The sequence below is a fragment of the Strigops habroptila genome, chromosome 4 (assembly GCF_004027225.2).
Source record: "Strigops habroptila isolate Jane chromosome 4, bStrHab1.2.pri, whole genome shotgun sequence".
Classification (NCBI taxonomy): Eukaryota; Metazoa; Chordata; class Aves; order Psittaciformes; family Psittacidae; genus Strigops; species Strigops habroptila.
In genome coordinates this window covers 49,476,897-49,500,666 of record NC_046358.1, presented here as the reverse complement: position 1 = coordinate 49,500,666, position 23,770 = coordinate 49,476,897, and the positions used below count along the sequence as shown (strand labels likewise).

The window sequence follows — 23,770 nt, the reverse complement described above, 5'->3', positions numbered from 1 at the left end:
TGGCTTTAACATATGTATAAAGGAAAACCTGTTAATGCTCACCAGAAGACATGGTGTTGACCTGCACTGATCTTCTTCATACCCCAAATAAAATAGAAGAACTTTTAAGTCCGTAAATTCAAAATTTGACTTGGAGCTATTTAAGAGGTAGAAGGGAGCCCTGTTTGCTTGGAACTCCGCCTGTGCCAGTGCCAATCCATGTATATGAAATCTCTAGAAAGTGGCCAAGAAAGCTTTACTCATTGTCTTCACAAACCTTTAGAACCAGCAAAACTTCTTTGTAATTCCACTTCATCAGATGGCCTTACTCCACTCCCCTCCGGGGTAATTGCACTACGTGTAATTACCACAAAGAATTGCTGAGCTAATTTCAGAGAAGAAATTAGGCTCTGACTATCTGCTATGGAAGAGTTTTGCTGAAGACATTGTAGAAAAATTATCCCATGGAGTATTGAATTTGATTACAGGCAAGTGCAGAAACTCACCATAAAAAAGACTGCTGCTGGCATTTCAGTGGCACAATTCCCACCTGCCTGCTGTGCAGTGGAAGCCCCTAATCTGGGGTTCCTGGCAGGAGCAGAGCACTCCAGGCTCACACAGCCCTCTTGCCTCACAACTGCCTGGGCCACAATAAGCTATGGCTGCAGCTCCAGGGCTTGTGCTCTGCATGTGTGGATGAGCCATTTGCCTTCCTCTCCGCCTGACTCCAGTAGATGGGACATTAAAAAGGACAATCCTGTAATTTACTAGCTAGATCTGCTAGACTGTGCTCCTGATCAGTGTTGGAAGGTACTTGTCTGCGATGTGAAACAACAGCTTAGAGCCTACTGAAAGGAAAGCCTTCAGCCTCTGAAAATAATTAAATTGGCAGTTTCATTGGAGGTCAAAAGCCACAGCTCAACATGAGCCTTCTGAAAGCACCTGATTAAAGATGAGTAAGGGTACATCATACCTTACCATCTATTTAGCCCTGCAAATGCCCGGGTGCCTGCCCTTTACCCAGGTTGCAAGGCAGCTGCCAAGATGCTGCTGGAGAGTTACTCACCGCTTTCCACCAAGTGCCTGGGGAATGGAGCCCACAGTTCTCACTGAATTCTAAGCAGCAGGAGTCCGGCACCCGAGTTGTGTTGTACACTTCAAACCAGTCAGTGTAGTTGGAGACTCCACAGCATCTGAACTGGAAAAAGAAGAACCAAGATGATACTGTAAATATGATCTGGAGTTGGATGTTCAGTGTATTTTGATTACACCAGCAGAGGCTTGAAATTTTACAGAAATAAAGTATTTATTTCCTCAGCTTAACCCAAACAGACCCTTTTCCCCCACTCTTTTATTATGTTCAGATATGGTCTCGCATGTAGCTAACATTGATACAAGAAGCGAAGGCGCCTCTTTGCAGTGGCAGGACACTGCAGGAGCTGAAACGGGACAACCCCAGCCAAATACTGAGGTTAAGAGTTGATGTGGCTGAGCAGGATTCTAATGATTGTTTGCAGCTTGTTGTCAGCAAAAAAATTATTTAAGATACAGATAGAGCACCCAGGAAATGAAGATACTGGGGTCTCTACGGCACACACTTCTGAAATCATGATTGAAGTTAACAAGGCAAATTCTCTCTAAACTGTTAATTACTGATCACCTTGGAAAGACTCAGTCAGTAAAAGATGCATTTCCTCCCCTTTTTGGTGCAGTTCCTTAATGCCACCATCGGATGCTGCTAAAAAGTGATGCTTTAAGTGTCTACTTTAAGTGTCTGCATATGATGACAGTGTGCAATGACTATGTTAGTGCTAAATTAGACGGTTGGTTTGACTTTGGTAGCGGGATGAAAGAGCTAGGGAATGGCTCTGCAACCATCTTCCCCCTTGGGGAACTGGTATATTCCTGTGATACAAAATAAGCTAAGACTCGTTACCATATAGATGTATACACCATCTGTCACTCCTGTGCTAACTCTAAAGTATGAATTTGTGGGTATTTAGACATTTTACCACTAATGAATAAAGCAAGACAACACTGGGGTGCAGAACCGCTCTCTATCGGCAGTACTTCACACTTTTTCAAGGCTATACCAGCCACCTACTTAGCCCCAAAATGACTTGCCAAAATCTTTTTTAAATGTGATTTTATATAAGCCTGTACAGTATTTTTTGCATCCCTATAGAGACTGTTCCTCTTGTCTCTGATAGACTCGTAATCATGCAGATGTCTGCATCACCGGACCCAGGGACCTAATTCAGATCCTGATGTTGTTGGCCTCTCACTGGCCTGTGAGAGATTTTTTTCGTACCTAGATATATAAAAAAATATATATTTTTATATATATAAAAAATAGTTGTAGAGTCTCTGGGCACAGAGGGCTAGGTGTTCTGAGTGTTCAGACCAACAGAGGGCAGAGGTGTCACACGTTGCCTCACGCATCATACGACGCTTCAAGCACTCGCAGAAAAATGTCTGCAATAGAGACATTGCAATGCTCACGGCACTCGCTGGTTTTCTTCTGCCAAGCAAAAGTCAGAAATCTTTCCCAGGCTAATATCTCTCCCCCCAAGATTCTGCTCAGAATTCTGATTTGGTCCACAGCAGGAATCAGTCCTTAGCTTGCAACCATTTGATTTGTGAGTTCGCAGGCCTTGTTTTCTACAAACCAACTTAAAAGTAAGAAGAGTTTGTGACTTTCTTTTCCTCTCTATGTTATTGCACACAAGAGAGGAGCTCTGTGCATAACAGGTTCCAAAAGCGGATAGGAGCAGCATGGAACACATGGCGTGTGTTTGAGGAAGGCTGGTTTATCTGGAAGTCTAACAAGAAGGTCTTGCAGGCTGTCATCGTTAGAGTCAGGAGGCAGCTCTTTGATAGACATTGAGAAGTGACAACTTGTAAATAGCAAGCCTTGAAAATGTGGCTCATCTGTGATGCAAAGAGTGCAGCAGTAAGGACTGAGACATTTGAGTGATGTTCTGGCCAAAAACAAGTGACACAAGTTTGCATAAATCAAGACCAGATCCCTTCTCCCCATAATATTGCTTTGCTGAGGGTGTCAAAGTCTGACAGACTAAGGAGATGAAGTACAGGTTTTGTATTTAAGGGCTCACCAACAGGTTGAGGACAGCTGTTCCTATGAAGCCCATGAGGCAGAAAGTGGCTAGGCCATGATCTAGGGTTGGGACTCCAAAGAGGAAAACTTGCTGGTAAGCCAGAAGGTGGAAATAAGAGAGGATACAGCTGCAAAGACAAGCTGCAGTTGGACACACATTGTCTGCCCTGTATATATACAGGAGCAGAGGATTAAATATTGATACTTGCCTGCCACTGCTGGCAGACAAGGCAGTCCCAGCATTGGGAGAAAGGGCTAAGAAAAAAATCAAGGGTAATAAACAGTGAAGTAACATGAGGATCAGTAGCCTTGGGACTGGAAGAAATAACGTCTAGAACTCTTAACTGGGAGAGATGTCATGTATTTGGAAGACAAAGGAAGGATGAGCGAAGGAATTAAGCAGCAGATCCTAAAAGAAAGGAGGTGACAAACACAGAAGAGTGTGTTCTAACACCACAGAGACCAGAGAGGGCACTTGTGAGGGAGCAGTTCAATGAAAACCAAGTCCAGTGGGGAGCAAGGCACTGACCCATGGCAGTAGGTCAGAGGCAAGAATAAGGAAACAAGCAGCAGTGGGACTGAATGGGTCACCAGTATAGATTCAGCAAAGGGGTCCAGCTAGAAGCCAAAACCACAGATAAGCTCAGTAAATTCAGAGACTTCATTATGGAGGCCCAAGCAGAAGAGCATGGGAGTGACTTTGGATCATGTGACAAGCAACTGATACATCCCTTGTGCATGAAGCTGAACAATATGTAGCCAAATTGTTGAGGGAGGTGAGGGACTATTAGAAGGAAAGGAAAATATTGAGGACAAAGAGCAAAAGAAAAGGATTTTTCAGAGTCCTCTTAAATTCGAGAGCAACATTCTGTTTGAGAACAAGGTTTCTGAGCAAGGATAGTTGGAGACAGTCCTACACTTGGAGGATGGAGAAAGCTCAGCTCACATGAAGGATAATTTCTGTCACCAGAAGTTTGTTCTAGCCAGTTACTTCACGTTCTTCCACAAAGGCTGATGTTCTGCCAGTGCTAGAAAGTTAAACTGCCTGACTGTCACGAAGCAACTGCAGACTTGATGCTTGCTACAACCACATTCATTTTTGGTCACATTTACAGTCCTGTCTTGTTCCATTTGTTAGTTAATTGATAAAATTAGATGAGGTTGCCTGATGAGTTCTGTTCCTAGTTTCAACAGTGCACAATACACTTACGTTTTTATAGAAACAATTACAAACTAACAGTGCTTATTTTCAGGGACCTTCACCAATTTAAAAGGGAGCAATCTGTTGAAAATGTCAGCTACTGCCTTGAATAGCTGTAACTTCAAGACCCCTTGACGTGAACACCCCAGGTCTCTTGATTCTAGGCTTGCAGCTGTGAAAAAGCATGTGTGATTAGGTGCAGTTGTGCCTGCCCATATGACGTATGGCGTAAGGTGACAATCAGGCAGTAGTTATGGGGACACTTGTACAGTATTTGGCGGAGTTGCTCAGACAAGCAAAAGCTTGTCAAATGCCTCCAAGTATCTAAGCTCCTGCTGCTGAACATTTCCAGGAATACTGACGATATGCTGCTGTTTGTTTCACATGTTTCATGTGGGAGGCTCTGTCTCCCAAGATGACAAACACTTTTTTCCCTTCCTTTGTTAGGGAGACATATGTGACTTCCTTATTGATTTCCTGTGGGGTTCTGAAGCTGCTTGTCAGTTTCCAACAGCTCAGGACATGCAGGGGCTGCTCAACTCAACAATGTAGTCAAAGGTTGTGCTGCCAAGCAGCACCAAACAGCACTGAAGTCTCTGTGCTGTTTTTATGGAACACAACACTGCTTGTAAATAGCTTGATTTTTGTGTTAACAAGTAATTGCTGCTCTAGCACAGGGTATCTAGGGCTGGTAATTAATGTTCAACTCAAAGTTTCTATCTTAGTGCAATGGAAATGTTAAGGAGTTGGATTTTTGTCTGTATTTTACGGGCAATCCCAGTACTGAAGGCTAAGTAGGCCTTATTTTCATTGCCAAATTCCTTCAGAATCAGCCAGGCTGGGATAAGGTTCATGAAAATAAACAGATACCCAATCATTGTTGCAGACAGGTTTTAGCAATTCCTGGTTTGCCAGTTTTGTGAATGTGACAGAGAACTAGGGATAGGGGTAGGGTGCCTTTTATATGCCTTTTTCCTCCATCACTGTAAAAACTGGTGAATAAAACAGTTTTACTCTAAAAGTGTGTTTAGTGAGTGGTTTGAATTACTTCAGTAGTAATCCTAAAGTATGGTTTGATCTAACAGAATCAATGACTGGTGTAGAGGAGATGGGTCAAATTCTCTTCTCAGTTACAGTGGTCTAAATATACATGAAAGGCATTACACAGCAGTAAAAGTGAGCTGAATTTGCTCACTTTAGTGAAGCTAATGCATTTTCTGTATGCCTCTTGAATTACTGCCTGGTTAGTTAAAAGGAGAAGTGTTCAAATATTGATCACAAAGATGATGGGGATGAAGCAACATTTTAAAAATTAATGCCTGTTTCTCATTTTCTAACGATCTCCACCTGTACCTTCCACTAGTCCTGGCTGGTAGAGAGTGTAATGCAGTTCAGGGTAACTTAGATCCTAATCTATTGGAATTTTAGTCATGTTTAAAATCACTTTGCAAGCGTTCGTAGTCTTCAGTCACGATGCACAGTCACCTGCTTGTGTTTCTGATCCTTTTAGGGTTTGAAATGCCATTGAGGAGAAAGGCTGTCAGTTTGGTTAGCTGAAGGTATTAAAAGAAATCAATAAAATGTTCTAATGTGAAGCAGCTCCCTAACCTAGAGGCTTAATCCGACTGCAAAATGAGTCTAGTGCTTGCCTCTAACATGCATTGCAATGTATGCGGCTCAAACCAACTCCTGTAGTAGTAACATGAACAGATCAGTCCTGGCCCAAACCTGTGACTTCCTCCCTAAGGGACAGGCCTGATGGACCCTGTTTTTCCCTTGTAGGAATTGTATGCTTTTGTTAAAAAGAGGAAAACAATTTCTCAGAGAAGAAAGCCCCCCCAAAGAGGTGCTCAGGCCTTTCACCCTTGAAGAAGAAATAACAGTAATCACCACTCGAAAGTCACTGTGTGCACACTGGGTATCCATACTCCCAGCCAGAACTCCCCTCTGCTTTGTGATCAACCAGTCCCACAGAAATCAAATGCCATCTGAACGTGGTTGTGTTTCTGGAAAAACTTCCCCCTCCTCCCTTCCCCCCAAGCAAACGTTGTCATACACAGTTGTACAGGGTGGGTATGGTCTGTATCTAAACTAGTAGTAGGAGAAATTAAGAACTATGCCAGAGCTTAGAACCCTCATTCCTGAGCCTACTTCTTTAACCATGGTGCCATCCTTCTGCTCGAACTCTGAGAAATACTTTTGCAAAGATATAAGTGTGAATGCAGAGAGGTCAAGGGAAAAGGACTCATGATTTCTGTTACTGTCATGTTTTTTACATGTCATGCTTTTTTCCAAGGCTGCTGTTTTCCACCCGCATATAGGCATGGCCCATAGCTCAACCAATGACTGATGTGTACTGGCTCATTAGAAAAGTCAGTGCTGAGACATTGTCCTATACGGCAATGTGGTCAGCTCTAATGTGGGGGGTTTTGAGAGCTGTCTCTTAGGAGCCAGAATGCAATCAGCAAGCCTGGGCTGTGACTTGCCTTTCAGAAAGTCCTCTGTATTGCTCTAATCCTCCTATCAGTGATTACACTCTACTGATTAGGAATGTAAGGGATAATGATCATTACTGAACACAACAAATAATACTTGTCATTTACATAGTGCTATTCAACTGCAAAGTGTTTTACATAATTAAGCATGCTGGAATTGCCTTCGCTGCACCACTGCAATAGCCTATTCCTAAATAGTTTTGAAAGATTCATGTGAAAACCAGTTATGCAGAGCAGTAAAAATGGATCTGTGGGAGCTCTTTACTTTTCTCCTCAGTGCCCAGCACAGGGAGCAGAGAGACTTTAACATTCTGGTACTGTCAAGACAGTGCTTGGTAATTTCATGGTTGCCATTTTAGAAAAGAGAGTGGTGTAACATGACTGTACATGGCTTGCAAGATGGCACCTTCCGATTATCTTTTGGGGTTCTAAGACCTAGCTAACATTACTTTCATCTGAAACTTACAAGACACTCTCTAAACTGTCATAAGTTTCAAGGACAAGGGAATCATTAAGACAATAGAGCCTGATCCGTGGCACTACAGAGAGAACAGACCATAGACGGCTACCTCAAACCCAAGCTTGTCACTGAACAAGACCGTTTCTTTTAGACAAAAAAAAAAACCCCAACCCTGTCTTGACTTCAGAGAAAAAGAATCCACCATCCTGATGTACAGTGGCATCCTACCAGCAGATGTCTGTATCTGGAGTTTTAGGCTGTTGGATCAATTACAGAGCCTTTTTCTTTCAAAACCCTTTCCCCTTCCTGCTCCCTTTTTAAGGACTGCAATCACATCACTACTTTTCCTGGTTATAGAAAGCTTTTAAAATTTCTCACCACAATGTAAATTTCCAAAATGCTCATTATTCTTTTACATCTTTTCTGAATCCAATCCAAATTGTAAACATCTTGAAAAAATGTTTAGGTGAACTACACATAGTATATATTGTTACCCCTATTTTACATAAAGGGGAGCAGAAGCATGGGGGTTGTATCCCGTAAGTCCTCCAAATAATGCTTTTCCCCGCACTTTTGCTATATGCTTTTAACAGTTCTTGCAGTATCACTGAAACCAGATTAGTATTTACTGCAAATATCTTAATATTAGTAATTTTTACTACATTTTTACTAAGCAGAGTTAAGTTACTGCAACAGAGTAAAGCTTCTAATACTGATATAAGCAATGTTATTAAAAATGCATGGGTATTTCACATGGCTTACTCTTGGGCTAGCACCACAAAATGCACTTCTCTTGTCACTGATAATTTTGCATATTTGATCATAGTATTGGAAGAGAAATATTAATATTGCAAGATGCTGAGGCCTTTTAAAGGTAATGAAAAGGACCTTCCACATGCACTTCTTAGGATGTAGGACTGGAAAACTTACTAGCTTGTTTGCTGGACCCGAGCTGTTTGTCTTTCACACACGGTACTGTTGCTGTCAACCTACTATGTTTAATTCAGACAGCTCCCATGGCCTCAAAGATGCACAGAGGGAGTTTGGCCAACCAGTTCTTTTGTTCTGTTAGTGACTCCCAATTGTTAATTTCTCAGACCTTTTCTTAGCAGCCTGCTGCTCCTGTTACCTTGTATCATATAGAAGAGTATATGTGAATCTTGACACTACCAGACTGAAAGATGTTCAGGATTTCAGCCCGAATGACAGTAGAGAAAGTAAAGGGTAAATTAGCAGGTTTATCGTATCAGAATGCGGTAGGTAGCCCATCCGTCTTCTTGAATAGTTTGCATAACCTTGGAAGCACTTGGAGCACTCATTTTTGGCCAATGTAAGACATCAGAGGTAAGCCTAAAGCCCTTCCTGTCTGTACCACACTAGCACCTCTGGAAGAGCATCTGAAAAAGCTATGCAAGATTTTTTGAGTGATGCCAAGGCAGTATGAGTGCTTCTTCCTAAAGCAGAAGAGAAGTTGGAGCACTCTTCCTCATTAAAGAAGCAGAGGAAATCAAAAAAGATCACCCCCAAGAGAACTGATTGAACTGAATATGAAAAGGATGGAGCTAATAAACCTGAACTGTCAGTGATGGTGTTTCCTCAGCAAGCCAGACAAGGACAAGAGGAGGAAGCCAGCGACAGTGTTCACCAGCCCTTATGAGACAAACACTGGCAGAGTGCTGTCAGAGGATCAGAAGGATGCATCAGTGGTTGCAACATAGCAAAAAGCATTCCCAGCCCATCTGTGGTGGAAGATGATTGAATTCTGCTGGGAAAAATGTACTGACTGTAGGAGAATATTTTAAACACCATGACTGGTTTCCATTTTGACTACATAGTGGAAACCAACAATTGCAATGAAAGGAGGCAGGACAGAAATGAAAAGGTGTTGAAGTGGTTCTTTGTTACTACACTCTTCGTTCCAACGTAAATTGTCCCTTTGACTTTAAAGAGAAGGTACTGCTTGTTTCCTGTCTGGCCATCTCCTTCACCTTCCACACAGCACAGAACTATGTGATATTTAGGCTTCAACATAATCTAACTTTTTAAAAGAAATAAGCTATCCTGGCCAAGGGAAAAATAAATAAAAATTACTATTTGTTACAAAAAGCAGAGAATTTAGTTGCTAATGTGCTGCCTGGTTAGGAGGAAGAGATTGGCTTGGGCTCTGGAGGTTTTATTAGGTTCACATCCAGAATATGCTGTTACAGAACGCAGAGGGTAAAGAGGTAAAAAAAAAAAAGCTCAGACTTACGTCTGTTTGAATGATGCTCCATGCATTAGTTAGGCCAATATTTCCGTCTGTCCCATACAAATGAAGTCCTTTCTTCAGATCCCGCTGAGCATACTTGTCAATCTACAACGAACAACAAAAGACGCAAAAGTCAAAATTTGCGGAGTACCACATTTCAGAATCAAAGTGCACAGAGCAGGGAGATGTTGGACAAGATTCCTATACTGAAGTGAATCAAAAGTTAACTGACATTTCCTAAAGCCTTTCTCCAGTAGAGCTGGTATCCACTGCACGTATGTGCATTTTGTAAGGAACACGAAAAGTTCCTGTTCTAAGTTAAAGATAATGTCTTCCATTACAGACCTCCAGAACATCTTTTCCCTTCTAATTTGACCACCAAAGTACTACAGAGAGACTGGATTGAGTTTAACCACTTCTTTTTTTTTTTTTTTTTGCAAATGAGGCCTATGAAGACATTCACCTACCCACAGCATTTCCTTTTAGCTTAATATCTTTAATTTTGACTAAGTACCTCTCAGCATCTTCCATATGATTCCTGGGAGGTCAGCACTAACATTGTACTGATGCTCAGAATTGTGTTCATTATACCAGCCAGGGTACCCCATTTGTTTCAGCAGGATGGACAGAGTTATATTGCAGCATCAGGCAATGAGATAGCCAACATTCAGGATAAACAAGATTGTTTATATCTGTCTAAATTGCGCTGCTCTTAAATATATGCATTTTTGTTGATTTAATGGAAGTACAAAGTTCTGCTTTAGAGGTTTCTGCAATTGAAGATGGCTGAAGATGGCTTTCTTGTTGAGAATCTCTGCTGGTAAAGCGGGCTATTGTTGAATCCACTGGTCACCACCAGGTAGTATCCAACATGATTGCAAGTGCCTGTCTCTCAGTCTAATCATACATACACATTTCTACAGAATCAAGCCAATACAAAAAAGGAAGTAAATAAAAAACGGATATTCATGGTTTAACCTGATTTTTCTGTTGTAAATGAAAAACACTGAATAGTACTGCTCAAATACACCCCTACACTCCCCCCTTCCCTGGGTGCTCAGTGGTCCGTTTGACATCAGAGGTATGTCAAGAAGGGTGAGCAGACCTGCCCCATTTTCTTCTCCATCAATCTGCTAGAAATCTGACTGCAAAATACAGTGCCAACCTGAGATCTTTCTGCTGTAACAGTCAAAAAACCACCCAAATTAAATTCACAACTTGCTTCATGGGGACAAGCTAAGCTAATACATATTGTCTTTCATATTGGAAAAGAGACAGACATGGCAAATTCTTTAGTGATTGTCTCTCTGACACCAGTTGTACCAGCTACAGGGGAGATGTAATATGAAGTAACCAATGCTAATTCTGAGTAAACAGAGGTATTCTGCTTCTACCACACACTTGGATTTTCCTACTGCTTTGTTGAGTCAGAATTGGTTTTCATTTGCTCCTGGAAAAAACAGTGGATGCAAAGCATCTTCCACAGTATAAAAGTGGAATTTTCAACCCACTACATCATAGTTATTATGAGGTAAATGTAAAGTTATTGAACAATATGACTCCAGAAAAAACTATGACCTCAAAAGTTCATCATGTCCGAGAAATCTCTGCTGTACGTGCAAAAGGTTGTGCTTGGTCTTTCCAGTGTGTTTCCTTCACAGAAGTTAACCACCATCAAGCTGATCCACTAATAAAATAGCTTTGAGACAGTACCAGAAAGATGTACAACTTGATCTCAGCACCTTAACTATCATACAAGCACTTTCTTGTGGATGACTATCTTGAACAGTAGGTGCTGTGCTCCCACTGTAATTAACATATAAGTGGCTTTTGACTTTACACAGAGATTATACATAGTCACTGGTACATTAATTAGAAGAGAAAACCAAAGCTGAAAGCTATCATTAATTTTTAAATTAGTTGAGAAAATTACAGGCAATAATGATAAACTTGTATGTGTGTGGGATTCTTGGCATTCATTTAAGAACTACAATGAACTGGGGTTTGGTTCTTCATTTTCCTTCAGCTCCCTGTGTCTCAACTAGACCTGCTGTGGTCTAGAGCAGAGCCATCAATTAGGATGGAAGGGCACAGTTGTGTTGCTAGTCTGAGAGAGGCTTTGAAATTTAGTTAGCGTCCTACAGAGGTAGTGAATTGGTAAATTAACGGTTGAAAAACTAATTCTTACTCAGAAAGGGACAGTGAAGAGAAACAGCCTAGCTGAGGGCAGGTCGGGACAGAAATCTAGCAGGTAGATCTGTTGCCTTGAAAACAAAAGAGAAAAGTCTATTTGGAATATTAGTTTATCACACTTGAGAAAATCTGCCAAGTGAGAGAACTATGCATCAGCCTACAGTTCATGTTACCACTAATCCGGAACAAGGGAGAAGGTCGAATGAAACAGTGATGCTTATCTGAGGGGCAAATGCCATGCTACCAAAAGGATGCAAAAAGCAAAGTTTGCATTTCTTCACTCAAATTTTGCTTTGCAAACCACTGCAGTGGCTCAGCGTGATAACCCCTTTTACCAAGGCTCACAGGCTGCCCTTGTAAATGAAGTTTTCATGTCCTGTTTGAGAGTAACAATAACAATAATACATTTAATAACTTACAATCAACATTTATAAAGTACTTCAAGATCTGGAACACTGTTTTGTTAGTCAATGTATGCTTTAACATGGTCCCAAGAGACTGCCTCACCAAGCATTCTGATCTTCCTTTTACGCAGAGAAGACACACTACCAAGCAACTTGCTGAGGCAAAAATGAAAGCAAGTCCTCTCTTCCTTATGAGATGACTCACTCTTCCCTGCACAAAGGGTGCAAGACCTTTATACTGGGAACACAACTGGCAACAGATTTCCATATTTCAGAAACTCAAGAAAACAGGCAACATGTGACCAGTGCTTTCACTGCTATTTCAAAAAGCTTCAACATCAAGACCCTCAACATCAAGCCACGCACACTGTATGAACCATTTTCATTTGTTGTTTTAAAAAAGTGCCTGTTTGAATCTTGCTTGGAAGAGGATATAAGCTTTTTAGAATCCCACACCACGTGTGTGTCTCATTTCCTTCTCTCTCTCATCTCTACACAGACTGCAACTTTGAAAGAGACATACACTGCTGTGAAACTCTGTCTCCAGATTTCTTTTTTATTTCATGTCCACTGACATGGGAAGGTATCTAGAAATCTCAGTTTTATTCATACACACACACAGAGCTTTATATTTATTTGAGTGATTGTAAATGTAGAATTTTACATAATTCTTTAGTAAGGTTTCTCACTGATCTTCTACCCAAGTGTGCTGTAAACGCACCAAAGCATGCTATTCTATGAAAAGAAGCTGATTTAAAACCTCTTTTTCACAGAACTGCTCCTTAAAGCATTCACACTTTCCTGTTTGCTTACACTAGGGACAGAAAATCATCATCACCACCTAGAAATAACCTTGTACAGCACAGCTGAGTCTGCAGCCCTTTGTCACCAGGAGAAAGGGGAAGCAGCATCAGTCTTTGGTCTCCTGTCACTTGTGTCTGCAGCTGTGGTAACAGCATGAAGTCTCCCTCTGTCTGCCTTCCCTGTTTTTAGTCAATTACATAAAGCCTTTTTTACTAATGTGTTATCTTGCATGAATTAATCAGTCTTATTGCAGAAGTAGCCTTGGACTTCTAAGAGCACAGATGATATTAAGCAAGACCACTTCTCTCATTCATGCTGCGAGAAGTCGTCTACAAGCAATCCTATTAAAGGCACATTGACCTGTACTTCAAATAACCTGTGTACAAGGTTATAATATGGATATTTTCTCCTTAATTGAAGCACTGCCGGAAGCTCTAGACATATGATCCTACTAGCTTTGACCAGAGAAGGGTAAGTAAAACTCAACACCTATTTGTGGAGCATAGCTAGCAAATGCTCCTCCAGGTCATTCTGTTTCTTGCTAAATTCAATTTTGTTTCTTTCTCAAAATATTTTTAGAAACTTTTCAATATGCCTTTATTCTAATTGTATATTTGATTTAAATGAAAACTCACAAACCAGCCCCAGCTGGCTCTTCTGCGTTTAATTTGAGTTTTTCTGAAAATGATCTTTCTGAAAATGAAATGCTCCACCACAGTGATTCATCACAGCTCTTGACAAATGATCCCATCCAGCATTCACCAATCTGTCAGCTCCTCTTGTTTGTCTCTGTGCTACCAATCCTCAGCCAGGCAAAGTGTCTATCGCAAAACAGAGACTGTAAGTACCACTATCCTGGTTTCGGCTGGGATGGAGTTAATTTTGTTTCTAGTACGTGGCACAGTGCTGTGTTTTGGCTTTAGTCTGACAACAATGCTGATAACATGCCAATGTTTTAGTTGTTGCTAAGTAGTGCCTACCCTCATCAAGGACAGTTTCTCATACTGTGCCAGTGAGGAGGGGTACCAAAAGCCGGGAGGGAGCAGAGACAGGACAGCTGACCTGAACTAGCCAAAAGGGTATTCCCTTTATTTTGAGTGGAAGAGAGCCACTTCTTAGAGTGGGGCATGCATATCACTAACACTTCATCTAAGGTAAGATCCTGTTCCCACTGCAATGAGCACACTTTCTCACTGACTTCCAGTAGGCCCTAATTTGGCTCTTACACCTCTCATTATCCTATTAAAAAGTCTTTCTAAAAACATATACTACTCTAAGGTAGACAAGTCATGTACAGAGAGTTTCAGGCAATTAAGAAAACTCTGTATTTGAACTACTGAACAGAAAGCTACAAGAGATGCACCAGGACTGGAGAGAAACCACCACAAGAGGTCAGGAAAAGTGTCTGAAAGGGTGGAAGCAGCTGATGCAGTGAGAATGTGCAGAGATCTATTTGAGCCTCATCTAAACTACAGCTGTGACAAAACACCCCTTAAAATAAAAATCTTACTGAAGTCTGCAAATACATTCAGGCCAAATTAAAAATTGGTTCCTTTTTACTCTATACTCCCTCAAGACAGCTATTTATAGTGTGGCAATTTACATGTAAGGCTTGTTTTGCTGTCAGTTTTGTCTCCTCATTGTTTAGGAAATCCGGACCTTTCAAGCAGAATTGTGGCTGGCTGGCTGTCAAGCCCAGCTACGGAAGCCAGCATCCTTCAAGAGGACCACAAGCTGTCAGACTCCCCCTTGCCTCCTTGAATAAGACAACTTAGGCATAATTAAGGCTGAGATAAAAACTGTGTAACAGCAGCAACAACAAACCCCCTGCTTAGCACAGACACAGATATGCTGAAAGCACTACATAAACATTCTGCGCTGCAAAAACCTAGTGAGGCTCAGAATTATTTTCACATCTGTATTACAGATGGGGGATTGTAGTAGCCTTCTCATTTCCTGTGGATGGTTTGACAGATCTCACTCTCTGTCTAAATGAAAGGCTTTGGAGTTTATCTACTTACTGTTAAGACATGAAACAGAGACAAGTACTGTTCCCTGAGAAGCCAAATTCTTTAATTCTGCTGCTGAGAAGGAGGAGGAAGTGCTTTGGAGCAAAACTTCTTGGGCAAACGAGAAAGTTGTATCCGTGCAGAATGCGTATTATCAGTATTTATAGCTAATATGATGCAAGACTTTGATTAAATTGAAGCTATACCAATACTGAAGAGACAAGTCCTTCCACTGTCCCAGAACACTGAGAGGGAAGCCAGCATTACTGTAATCCTCTCTGGAAGAAAGGCCAAAAGAAGACTCTTCAGGAAATCCTCATTAACTCCTTTTCAGCTTGCTGACAGTTTGAGATGTCACTTAGATTCTCGCATAACCTTTAGGCAAAGGCCAGAGGATGCCAGCAGCGTCCCCAGCTTTCTTACCTGCAGGTAAATGGAGACTTTTAATTTCAAGCCTCAATGCTTCCCTACCATATCATGAACAAAAATTCTACCCCACCAGCCCCCTATACTGGACAAAGCCTCTCAGCAGAGTTTTCAATATAGTTAAGTAAATATTCCTGACCTTTGTGGTGATTGTTTCCCCTACCTCTCTGCTTCTCCATCAGAACAGAAGAGGCTTTAATGAAATGACAAAATATCCAATAGTTTCCCACTGGGCAAAACTTTTAATTTAATGGCTTGATAATCATTCTCTACAAATAGCAGGGAGTAGGAAATTGAATGTAAACAGAAAGTGCCTAATCTATAAGGTCATTTGTGGAAGCCCTCTTGCCTGCTAAGAGATGAGATTGATTGTACCAACAGGTAAGGCTGGTTTTAAATGAGATGTCCCAAGCCAGTCTATAAGAAGCTCAGAGCAGTACATGCTCTCCTCACAGCAGAAATCTTCCTTATGTCGTCTGCCTATAGATAAAAATCTTAAAAAGATTTTAGTAAGAGAAATTGTGTGAGTTTTGCTGATGTTCGGCACTTAAGAGACAATATAGTCATTTCTTCTCAGTGTCATCAGTGTTAAACAGCATCGCCAGGACACTTTGCTCAGCTCTGTGGGATTCCCTCTTCCTCACTTCCTCCCCAGATGTGAAACAGCTCCAAGACTTAATGTTTTTTTATGATTGCTTCCTTAAACACAGCAAAACACTTGCTTTAGTGAATTCTTTTTCACTAGTTTGACTGCAAAAGCCTGTGTCAGGAGTCAAACATTTTACAGATCTTCCAAACTTCAATAAGTTAGTTGAAATGCTTATTGGCTCTAGCAGTGTTTGATACCAAGAGAGGTGCACTGGCTGTGTAACTTCAGAGGAAGAAGTGGAGACTCCAGGAATGGAAGATAGTAGGAAATTGTCTGAGAGCTGGAAGAAGAATGAACATTTCTGAAACATGATGGCTTGGTTTAGCTGAGGTGAGACCTTTCAGCTGTGAAACATAGTTTCTCTTATGTTTGAGTTCTCTATTTGTAAAACAGGAATAATTTCACTCCACTTCTGCCATAAAATTAATAATGTAATTAGATGTAAGTATCTGAATACCAAAACCAACCTGGGACATGAAGCCCTGGACAGAATCTGAGACAAGAAATTGAGTTACTAACCTGAGAGGGTCAGTAACTCTCCTGGCAATGAGGGGGTAAAACTGAGGCTCACCAGGAAGCAAAAGGAAGGACAAGTACATCTTGCATTGGCCTGGAGCAGGCAACTGGTGAAGCTATTAAGAGGAAGTATTTCCCACCATGCTCTCTGAGAAGAACCTAGAAAAAGCTAATAAGAAAGTCAAAGAACTTTCAAATCAGTTTTTCCTGGGTCCATGATTCGTGTATACAATTAATTGCAGTTTCAGTCAGTCTTCCATCTACAAGCACCTGCTTGTGCTCAAAAGGAGGCATCAAGGCACCTGATGTGGCAGACAGCTGAGGCTGCAAGAAAGGAGCCACTGAAACGTTCCAGTACCATTCATACTATTAAAATGCTAATGAATCCCAACAGCAGCTTTAATGCTGCTTTGTTTTAAACAAGAGATCACGACCATGACAAGTCACTAGGCTCTGCAACTAAAAAATTTTTATGCAAGAGCAAACTGCACCTCATTTTGTCCAAATGATTTCTTTAGAGTCCAAGAGAGAAACAGGCATTTTATCATTGTTACATATACAGTGAATATTTAGCCTCCGATCATTGCTGGTATAAGGGGAAAGTGCTCTTTTCTGTAGCCAGAGAAGCCACTGCCATCTCATCTGTTCTTATGCACAGCAACAGCTGAATAACTTGTGCATGAAGTCCCCAAGCTTGTTTAAATAAAGTACATCATAACTAGCTCAGAGATATGGGCTCAAAATGTTAAGATGCAGCTATGCTCTTTGCTTGCATACAGAATGAAGTCAATAACACAGCTGACTGCTTATTTAAGAGCATGTGTACATCCAGCTCTCTGTCTTGTATGGCACCCTATGCATGGGCACTTCCCAATGAGATAGTCCTAGACCTCCTTAAAAAAAAACAAGTCTTGTTTTTTTAGTGAACCTAGGAATAAAAACTTTATTTTGTTGGCTTGCTGCTTCTTATTTCAAAGGAATGCTGCAGAAAACATGGGGAAAGGGCTGAGTAAAACTAGGCAGGCAAATCAAATCAATTGTATACACAAAAGGCTGACACTGCAAATTAATTACCTAGATATTTAGTCTAAAGCCTTACCAGCATTTTGGAGAAATATCAGGTGAGTGAACACTGAAGTGCATGTTTTTTGTGACAGACCTAATTATTTATACAGCATTCAGGATACTTCTTATGCTGATTCTGTAGAAGAAACCTTTTGTTTACATATAAATAAACATCTCTTCAGATTATTAAACTGGTTGGCAAAAAAATTGTACTAACGTCCTCAATAGCAGTGACACCAGCAAAGTTGGATGCCATCATGACCTAACATTGCCATTTTCTTTCCAGTAGGAAACTCCCTTCGTCATAGGTTTTCTCCATATTCTTGGCCCAAAGATGACTGACACAAAGAAGCTTCTACCCCCTGTCTCCAGGTATGTATCCCACCAACTGCTGCTCTCGGCAATGCTCCTGTCTTCATACATTAGTCTTGTGTCCCACAGATCTCAGAAGCTATCCTCAGAGCCATAATCTCCTTCCTGTGCCACCCCTCTGACTTACTCAAATCATCCTTCCCCAGTCATGGTCCTGTAAGAGTCATTCGTTCCTTGCATGTCCCAGTAAATAGTAATTTTGCCTTGATCTCTAGAGGCTACAGGACCACACTTTTGCCAGGGTGTAAAGACTCGTCTTAGCAATGCTCATGTATTGAAATCCCATATACACTGAATCCAGGCCAGCAGAAAAGGGAAATGCTTGTTCTTTCAAAACCCATGCTTAGGTTTAGGATATTCCCAGGATACCTGTATTCAGCCTCTTTGCCTTTTCCCCATTATTAAAAAAAAAAAAAAAAAAAAAAAAAAAAGGATAATCACTTTCATTTGTCCTCAACGACCATCAGTATAACCTCAGATAAGCAAATTGGGAAGGATGCTAATTAATATGATACATGCTGTTGAGCCTTTGTTTGTCAATAGACATGAAAGGTGGGTTGCATTTGTGTTTAAAATGCTAACAACCTGTTATCTCCATCTATTCAGACCAAAAAATGCAAAACCCTCCCAACCACTTAGGGGTGCATATATGAACAGAGCTTGAGATCCAATTAGCTGTCACAAAGACTTGAGGACGTGCAGAGGTAGATCAAAGCAGTGAGACAAGCTGTTTCCCGTGTAGGAACTAATGACCATTGTGTGATTATTTATTAGATGGAACTGTGACACTGGACACAGACTCCTCTGCAGATGCTGTCATCTGGGAAAGGGGAAGCCAGCAGTTTACTCACAGAGATGAAGGACTTGGCAATCTGCCCACTAATCTATTTGCTGCAGCCATCCCATGGGATCAACCTTTGCTTCAATTATTTACAATACTCATTTACTTAGGTTAAAGGTGAATGAGAGAGCTTTCAAGCAGGAGAGATCACCACTAAAATATCAGGGGGAGAAGGGATAGCTAAGGCAAAACATACCCTATGCTCCCACTGTGGTATGAGAAGACGAATGAGTCCCACAAACCACATAAGTGTGGGCTATCTGAAAATCCATTTATCCAAGTAACTTAAGTTCATCTCCTCTTAAATTCATGACTTTGGTAGGAAAATATAAGCCAAAATACAGAATTTGTCCAGTGCTGCAAGAATACATCTCTGCAAAAATCAAAACAATTAAACCCCAACTAGATCAGGCCTCTGATGGCACCTGAACCTTGCTGGGGGCTATGGGAAAGGCACACAAACTCCCCATGGCTGATCACAGGCATTGGCATTGCCACCTCTTGGTGGCAGAGCTGCTCTGCTGAATAGGGTATTGTCATTGTCAGGTCCACTGGCAACTACTAACAACGAGGGTAAGCTGCAAAGCAAGCAGAGAAGGCTGGTTAAATCACGTCCTCAGGGGAAGAAATTTTCCTGATTTCTTAGAACAAGGTGAACAAATGTCTGCTGATAAGCCACATTTTTGTAACTAAAAGACCCATTAAAACCCAAACCAAAACAGTCCACTGAAGGGTTAAAATCTGCCTGGAGAAACTTGTCTGGAAAGAGTAATTCTGTGGAAACAAATTGAAGAAGCTGTGTCTTCCTAGATCCAGGGAATGTTAATTCTTAGGGGAAAGTGAGATTTCTCACAGCCTGCTTTCCTATTTTTAAGATATGCTTTCTCTGAAATTAACTCATTTTAAATAAATAATGCGAGGATAACTACAATTGTCCTTAGAGGGAACAGACCAGAAGGTCAAGTCAGGCTCACTACAACAAGCTTTATGCCTACTGTGGGGTGGTCTCTGCTCAGCCTGAAAGTGGGAGAAGTGCAGAACATACCCCCAGAGAGAGGACAGCACAAGTTGTAGATCCAGGGATGAAACTAAGGGCTTTGGGAGGAACACTAGCTACTTCACAGAAACTCACCAAGACCGTTGGAAAAGTTGCCTGGCTTTATTTTGAAGAAAATGGAACAGAATCTCAATATCCTCCTGGCTAAACACCAGAGAAGGTATCTTCTCCTTATCTATATTTTCTACCTTGAAAATACGTTCACTTTTTCCAGTCACATAGACGTGTACTTACAAGAATTGCACATTATGCTAAATGACAGCTCCTCATCTAGTAGAAATCTGCCTGGCTCCACTAACATCGATGTAGTTGCTCACATTTCTAGCAACTTGGATTCGTTGCACGGTGTCTCCGGTGGCTCGAAACCATGTTTTTATTGGGGTACATGCAAGCTCTGCAAAACAACATCTCTGACACCATGGGAGTTCTAACCTTCAGCAACTGGAATTGCTGTTTTTAATCCTCAGGTAAGCATTCCAGTGGAGATATTATAAACTGGATGTCTTGGAATAAAATGTCTTGGAAAGCTAGTAGACAACAAAAGCAACTGAACTGCTATTAAATGCCTCCCTTATTTTAATGAAACAAACAATTGCAGCTCTTCACTGCACTTCATTGAAAACAGATTTTACTGTGAATGGAATGATTTGGGACTCAAGTCACTGCAAATGAATAAACTACATGGAGATTGCTTTCCATAATAACAGAAAACAAGCAAGTAAACAAACTGCCAGTCACACTTATATGGCACAAAATGCAAGTTTCCAACACCCTCTCTACTTCTAATGAAGCCAGAAAAAAAAAGCCATATTTCTCATTGGAAGTCACACTGGTTGAATGGAAAAGGAAACATGGTTGTTTCCCCAGGTGTTAAATAGAGATAAGTGACTACCTTCAACTGAGCAAGGTGCTGGAGGACTGCAATATTTCCATATAGAACAGAACTATATATGCTGGGATGCTGGGTTTTTTTACATGAAAAGTGGCAATTACCAAATGAACAGCAGACACCCTGCTAAATGGCAGCAAAGTTGGATAAAAGGAGAAACCAGAAATCTTGAAGAAAGGTTCACCTCAAACTGCTGCTACTTGAGGAGCTGTCCTATATCCCAGAACATGATACATGCACATGCCAGGTGCCAAACCCAGCTGCAAATTGGCAACGAGTTGTCTTCCCTCCCAGACCCCATGGAGTGAGCAGTGGAAGACAGCATCAGCACCACTGCTCTGCAGCAGATGCAGTGTTTCAAACCACCCAGCGCACATGCCAACTTCTTTTGTAACTGCATCATCATGTAAATGGTGATACACAGCCTGCGTATCTGGGTATCAGTGGCCATCCACCCCCAATAGTGGAGTCAGGAGAGACCAAGGAGTCTCAGTTCCCCAACCACTTGGTGATCCTGAATGAAGGGAAAGGATACTCAGAGATGCCAACTGGAAAAGCCAACAAAAGCCAGCATAAAAAATGCACATACTGTTCATGTGAGCAGCAAGGGACACAGCAGATATTATGATTTGAGCCATCCTCATCTAACCCCACAAAACCCAACATGCTAGTAAGTATTTGAAGATCACATACCACATGTAGCTGGACTAGAGCAGAATCCCAAATGAAATGGGATGCCCATGTCGTGTCAGAGATGAGTCCCAGCCCTAATCCAAAGGAGCCATCATTTGGAAAAAAGGAAGGAAATTTGCAGAATTGGTCTCTCTCAGCCTGCTTCTCTCACAAGAACTGAACAAGGTCACATCTAAAAGTATATAGAGAACTATCTACAATAATTTAGACTCCATCAAATAACTGCTGGCCAAACCACCCTCTCCTTCAGATGGCAATCACTTCTAATCAGTTTTAATCTCCAAACACCTCTGTTTTGCCTCTGGGATTAAACTACAGTAGCTTGGCTCAAACATACTACATACTACAATAGCTAGTATCTGGAATTGCCTTTAAAAATGTGCAAATCGTCTAAAGCTTATTGTCAATCAACTGCAGCTCAACCTGTCCCTTGTAGTCAGTACAAGCTGCAAAGTATGGGCTGTATCCTGTTACCAAACTTCTATGCAAAACCATCTCCCTTCTCTCTCTTCCATAAAACCTGAAGTCTTAAAAGCTTTCTGTCAGGAACAAAACCACATGTTTTTTAATTATTATTATTTATTTTTGTTGTAGTTTACAACTACTCTGCTTTCATGTGATTGACTTCACTCAGTACATAAGCCTTCTAGAAGCTGTTTCTGCCATATGGAAGTGCTCCTTCTAGAAATGGCATCAAGGTCCTGGAAGTAATCCAGTCAGACTGAGTAATCACCAATGATGAAGCAGAAACAGTCTCTATCAGAAGGGTGAGTTATCCCTCAGAGAGGAACAGAAAAAAAAGTGAAAAGTTAAATCTGCCACATAGGACAATGGTCTGAAGAACACGTCTGAGGATGCTCCTCAGCTGCCTCTGGCTTGCTTTGTATTTATTGCTTGCACTTCTATCTTTCAAAATGAGCCCCTCTTTCCTAATTGAGAGATCGGCTTTTTGCCAAAGAGAAGCACTGATCCCAAGTCTCTTCTTAAAGCTGGAAACTATCTTCTCTCTCTCATTTCCCTTGGATTCTCTGGTATGTTATAACAGCAGTGGAGCTAGGTCTGAAACTCTTTTCTCCATGGGGCATTGATCTAGGTCTCTCCACCTATCTAAACTTACTGCTTTTGACATCTCTAAAGAACTCAAATTAGCTATCAGGTTTGAGGTTTATGTGGCACAAGAGACAGAAATGTCAGGGCAGCCACACTGAATGTATTTTAAAAAGTAAAATTTACAAATATGGAACATTATTAAAAATAGGGGGTTCGTTCAGTGGGGTTTTTAGTGAGTTCTTGATCCAAAGTTATTTGGTATTTTTCTACTTGCTAGGGAAGGAAGTATAAAAATCACTGCTAATGAAATTTTATAGATAACACACAAAACTTGCTGTGCATTAAATAATCTGCTGATCCTATTTGGCCTGCTTGGTTACAGAGCCTCGGGGCTTATATAGCCAAATATCAGAACAGATATTTAAGAACGAAGACAAGAAGTCACACTACAAGATTGGAAATCATATTATGGAAAGCAGGAAATCTGTGTAAGGACTGAGGAAATGGAGATGGAAAGTCTCTAAGGGCAACACTTCAAACTTACAGAGAAAAGAGTCATGGGTATATTCAACATAATCTGTATAAAGGTTGAGTTGTATCACCTCTTTAATGAGAACTGATATCCATGTTTTCAGAAATCTACTGAAAATATGAAAAGATTTTAGAGAAGACCTACAAGAAAAAGCCAATCACTGAGAAGCATGCTTTACTTCACATGACTAACACTCCTGAATCTTAAAAGTGTCCAATGTTGGGGAAACTACCACTTCCCTGGGAAGATTATTCCAATGGCTGGTTCTTCTCACTGGGAAGAAGTTTCCTCTAGTGTCCGACTGGAATCTCCCTGGAGAGCAACTTGCACCTATTATCCCTCATCTTTTCCATGTGACTCCTGGTAAAAAGGGAGCCTCCATCTTCTTTGTAGCCACCCTTTAAATACTGGAACATGGTGATAAGGTCTCCCCATAAGATTCTGGATTTTTGTTCCTACAGCCTTGGGTTCAACAGTGCTGGTAAAGACAGAGGTAAAGAAAGTGTTGAGGATCTGTCTTTTCAGTGTTGTGGATGACCAACTCATGTCTCTTGCTTAACAGCAGACCAATATTTTCTTTCTGTTTCCACTTGTTGTTTACGTACCTGAAAAACCCTTTCTTGTGGTTTTTGATGTCTCAGGACAATTTCGATTCGAGCTGAGGTTTTGTTTTTCTAACTGCATCTCTGCACACCATGGCAATGCCCCTGTAGTTCCCAAAGGGTATTTGTCTGCCTTTCCATCATTTTTGTATGCTTCTCTTTTGATT

The 23,770-nt window shown here is 41.1% G+C and overlaps 1 protein-coding gene across 6 annotated transcripts in view; it reads right to left on the bottom strand.

Moving 5' to 3' along the window:
• TSPAN4 (tetraspanin 4) overlaps window positions 1-23,770 on the bottom strand; it is a 456,092-nt gene that overhangs the window by 8,460 nt on the left and 423,862 nt on the right. For all 6 annotated transcript variants that reach the window (XM_030482719.1, XM_030482720.1, XM_030482721.1 and 3 more), the window contains 2 exons: window positions 9,505-9,606; window positions 1,046-1,177 (listed from right to left, as the gene is read on the bottom strand). In XM_030482719.1, coding sequence (XP_030338579.1) covers window positions 1,046-1,177; window positions 9,505-9,606 — 234 coding nt within the window. The remainder of the gene's footprint in view (window positions 1-1,045; window positions 1,178-9,504; window positions 9,607-23,770) is intronic.